This window comes from Limulus polyphemus, unplaced genomic scaffold (assembly GCF_000517525.1).
Source record: "Limulus polyphemus unplaced genomic scaffold, Limulus_polyphemus-2.1.2 Scaffold2635, whole genome shotgun sequence".
Lineage (NCBI taxonomy): Eukaryota > Metazoa > Arthropoda > Merostomata > Xiphosura > Limulidae > Limulus > Limulus polyphemus.
This window is the reverse complement of record NW_013668245.1, coordinates 65,838-69,625: the sequence shown is the minus strand read 5'-3', so window position 1 is coordinate 69,625 and position 3,788 is coordinate 65,838. Positions and strand designations below refer to the sequence as shown.

Sequence of the window (3,788 nt, the reverse complement as noted above, 5' to 3'; positions counted from 1 at the left end):
AAACGTATGTAAATGTGGAAGATGTTTTTTGCTTCAAAGCCAAGTGATTTTTTTAATTAGGGCATTAACAACCTGATTGAAAAATGGAAAAGCATCATCAATAATAATGAAGACTATTTCATTTAATAAATGTTTTGTTTCGATATATAAGTTGTTCGGGTTTTTTCATCTAAAACAAAAGCAACATTAATTTCTTGATGACCTAATATATATATACATTTATCATTTTTACTATATTGACTTTTCAGATATGTCTGTTAACATTATAGAAGTTGCAATGACACAGTGCATGTGCACTCACGTTACTGTATCCAAGAATATAAAACTAGCCTATACAAAATGACATGTCTTGGCTGTGTTTTAGTGGACAAGTATTTTGTAAAATATACTTATGTTTCAGTTATAAAACATATGTATATACATTATTACAATTTACAAATAAGATCTTAAACTTATTTTTCTTAAAACACAGAACAGTAAATAAAGAAGTAAACAATTATCTCTTCTAGTTATGAGCTTTCTACTCATTTGTTGCTTGCCATAATTTGCTAAGCCTTATCAAATTTCAGATGTCGAGGATGTGAAATGAATTTTTTTTTAATGTTTTATATATACATTTTGAAATAATCGAAAATCATAAATTACTACATCAATACGATAGAATTCTACTATAATTTATTGAGCTTAGTAACTAAGCTGTATTTGGATTTTTAAAAAATATGAAATTTTGAGCTCACTAAAGTCTTACCTTACCACTTCAAATTTGCTATGAAAAGAAAGCCCCCCCCCCATGTAAGTACTTTACAAAGGCTCAGAGAACCACATGAGACGCATTGTGAGCTTTCAATTGGTTATTCACACATCACAGACAGAAGTAGGAGTACATGAGCAAGTGTTTCCAAAAATGCAAAGAGGTGGGCAGGGCCCATTGTGTTTGAGTCAGTAAATGTAGTGATGTCTCAGCAAATAAAAAAGACCGGAGGTTCTTATTTTATATTCTAGCTTTAGAGTATCCATAATTTGAGTTTCTAATTCATAAAAAACTATAGACATTGTATTTGAACATCACAAACAACTAATTTGAACCAATGCTACATTCAACATACCACGTGACACACAAAAATTGATTTTTAGGTGTTTTTTTTATTTACTACCAAACTTATTCACAAATTCATAAAATAGTATTTAAATGAAGTTTTGAATGCGAGTCCAAAAATGTGATGACATGGCCTTTGACCTATGTCAGTAGGATTAACAAAATAATAAATAAGAGTTTGCAGTTGATAGTTTCCCCAACAAAAAGTTCATTAGCTTCTGGGCACAACTCATAATCAACAGTTGTTTTTTCATGAGAAAGATGAATCAAGAAACTAAAAACACAACAATTCCATTTTACCCAATACCTGTTAAGGATACCTTAGGTCTGCTTAAACAGTCTTGGAAATCAATGTCTCCATACAGTGAATAGCTTATCAAGTTATGTGCTATAAATTGATCAAGAAGTCTTAAGCAGAAGCTTGTTACTATGGTAATTTAAGTGCCAGATAATAGTGCATAACCATCAAACTTGAATGTCATTCTTATAAAGTACAAGTATTATTTCACAGAATTTCATCACGCTACACTTAATTGATTCATTCTACATTATAGCAGCTTAGAATGGTGAATTACATTAAACATTATTGGTATTTGTATTTTACTCCTAAAGAAGAAAAGATAACCTGCTAAAAGTACTTGATGTTCTATGTCATTCTTCTCATGATTTCTTAAAATTATGTATCTAAACCAGTATTTTTTAAATAACATGGGCTGTTAACTTGTACATTGTGTGCTCTTAAACTTTATTTTAGTTAAACTTGCAAACTTGAGAAAACTTGCAAATAAAATGAGGAAAAAATATTTAATTTTAATAGTAGCTTGACACCCTCCCCCCCCCAAAAAAAAAGTGAATTTAACATTTTGATCACATAACCATCATTCTTAACTATTTTTTTCTTTCACAGTTAAATGGCTAGGATCCAAGTATCCATTGATACTCTTAGTATTTCTGTGTTTATAAATTTATCCATGTAACTTACTTGTAACTGGAGAAAAAGCTTTTGAAGTTGAAATGGAATACTTTTTACTCCATCTTCTTCAGTGCCATCAAACTCCCACCTGTTAAATAGAAATAATAATAATTCAGGTTTAATGCTAATTAACTACCTATTTATACAAGACTTTTCACATTTTTATTTAGTTTTAAATCTTAAAGTTAAAAAGAAACACCAAAGTTTTATGTAAGTAATATTACATTTCTCCCAAAGTTGAATTTAACAACCATTCTAATTAATTAAACTAGTAATTATCTTTAATTTTGATGCAGGTTATCCCTATCATGTGTTACATAAAGCACCATATACTATGTAAATAATATTATACCTCACAAGTCTATCTAATAAGAAAAATATTTTATTATAGTCTAGTAGTCGACATGGAGTTATGTTAGTTTATACACTAATTCTTCAAATATCCATGACTTATTTGAATGTTCCTCGAACACTTCAAAATTTGGAAAAAAACTTAGCTGCTGGTCCAACTTAACAAATCAATAATGAGAAGGACTCAATATGACAAGATTTCTAGGGGTGAGAGGTTTTACTATCCCTCTTCTTGGTTGGTTTCAAAAACCCCAACTTCATGCATGTTGTCAATTTGTTTTTTCTCAGCTTTGGTGAGTTGACTTTTGTCTATTTGCTTATGTGCATATTGATACATGAAAAATTCTTACCTTCATCTTTTCAGCTGATTATGCAACAGGTTGAAGGTGCAGGATTAATTTTAATTTTTGAACTTGGAACAAATCTACATCAAGGATATTAGTATGAATATCCTTTAATAGAACAGTAACCAAAAAATTTTTGAAGCTGACTACAGGTTTGAAAGTCTTTAAAACACTTCAAATAAAGAAAGAAATCTAAACGAAAGTTGCACACTTCTAGGTATGCTGAGTAGTAATGAAGAGCCTAGAATAATAGTCAACACTTCCAAAGGACTGATGATGGTTATTTTTAAAGAATTTAACAATTTTTTCTCCAGATATGTGACAAATGTCCAATCCATTATGTAATCCAATTTGATATCACATTATCCAGTGAAATGTGATCCAATTGGAAAATAATTTTGTAATGAATCTGAAAATCATATATTTCCACTAATCAATTATCTCATAATATTATGCAGGCATGACATTTTTTATCATGCATCACACATAATAAGTATTGCATTGTAACATCTTCATCTAAATTAATCCTATGCATACAGAAGGATCAAAGTGAAGACATCACAACCTTTTTAATTAGAGTTACTAACTTTATTGCCAATAAACTTAACATCAAAACGTAACTCATAATTTACAGTTTTACATTAGTTAACCTTTAATTTCTTAATTTTGATGCATCTCCCCTCCGATTTCTTTTTTTTTTCCTTCATTTCCTTCAAAGGTTTCAGAGATGCCAACTGAGAAGAAATTCAATCTATTGATATTGACAGGTCAGAATACAAAATTTAAACCTCCCAAATCTTTGAACTACTGATAAATAAATAGATTTTTGACACCCACCATTCCATCTAGTCATAGCTTTGAATATATATATATATATATATATACACACACACACACACACACACACACACACACACACACACACACTACGTCTACTTCTACACTACTAATTAACGTTAAACAAGTAAGTAAGTTAGTTACTTTCCGTTACCTTCTAGTATCGTGTACGTAGTTAGGTTTATTT

The 3,788-nt window shown here is 29.7% G+C and overlaps 1 protein-coding gene across 2 annotated transcripts in view; it reads right to left on the bottom strand.

Moving 5' to 3' along the window:
* LOC106467496 (ubiquitin carboxyl-terminal hydrolase 47-like) overlaps positions 1 to 3,788 on the bottom strand; it is a 110,169-nt gene that overhangs the window by 85,318 nt on the left and 21,063 nt on the right. For both annotated transcript variants that reach the window (XM_013927856.2, XM_022395695.1), the window contains exon 5: positions 2,079 to 2,157. In XM_013927856.2, the coding sequence (XP_013783310.1) occupies positions 2,079 to 2,157 (79 nt within the window). The remainder of the gene's footprint in view (positions 1 to 2,078; positions 2,158 to 3,788) is intronic.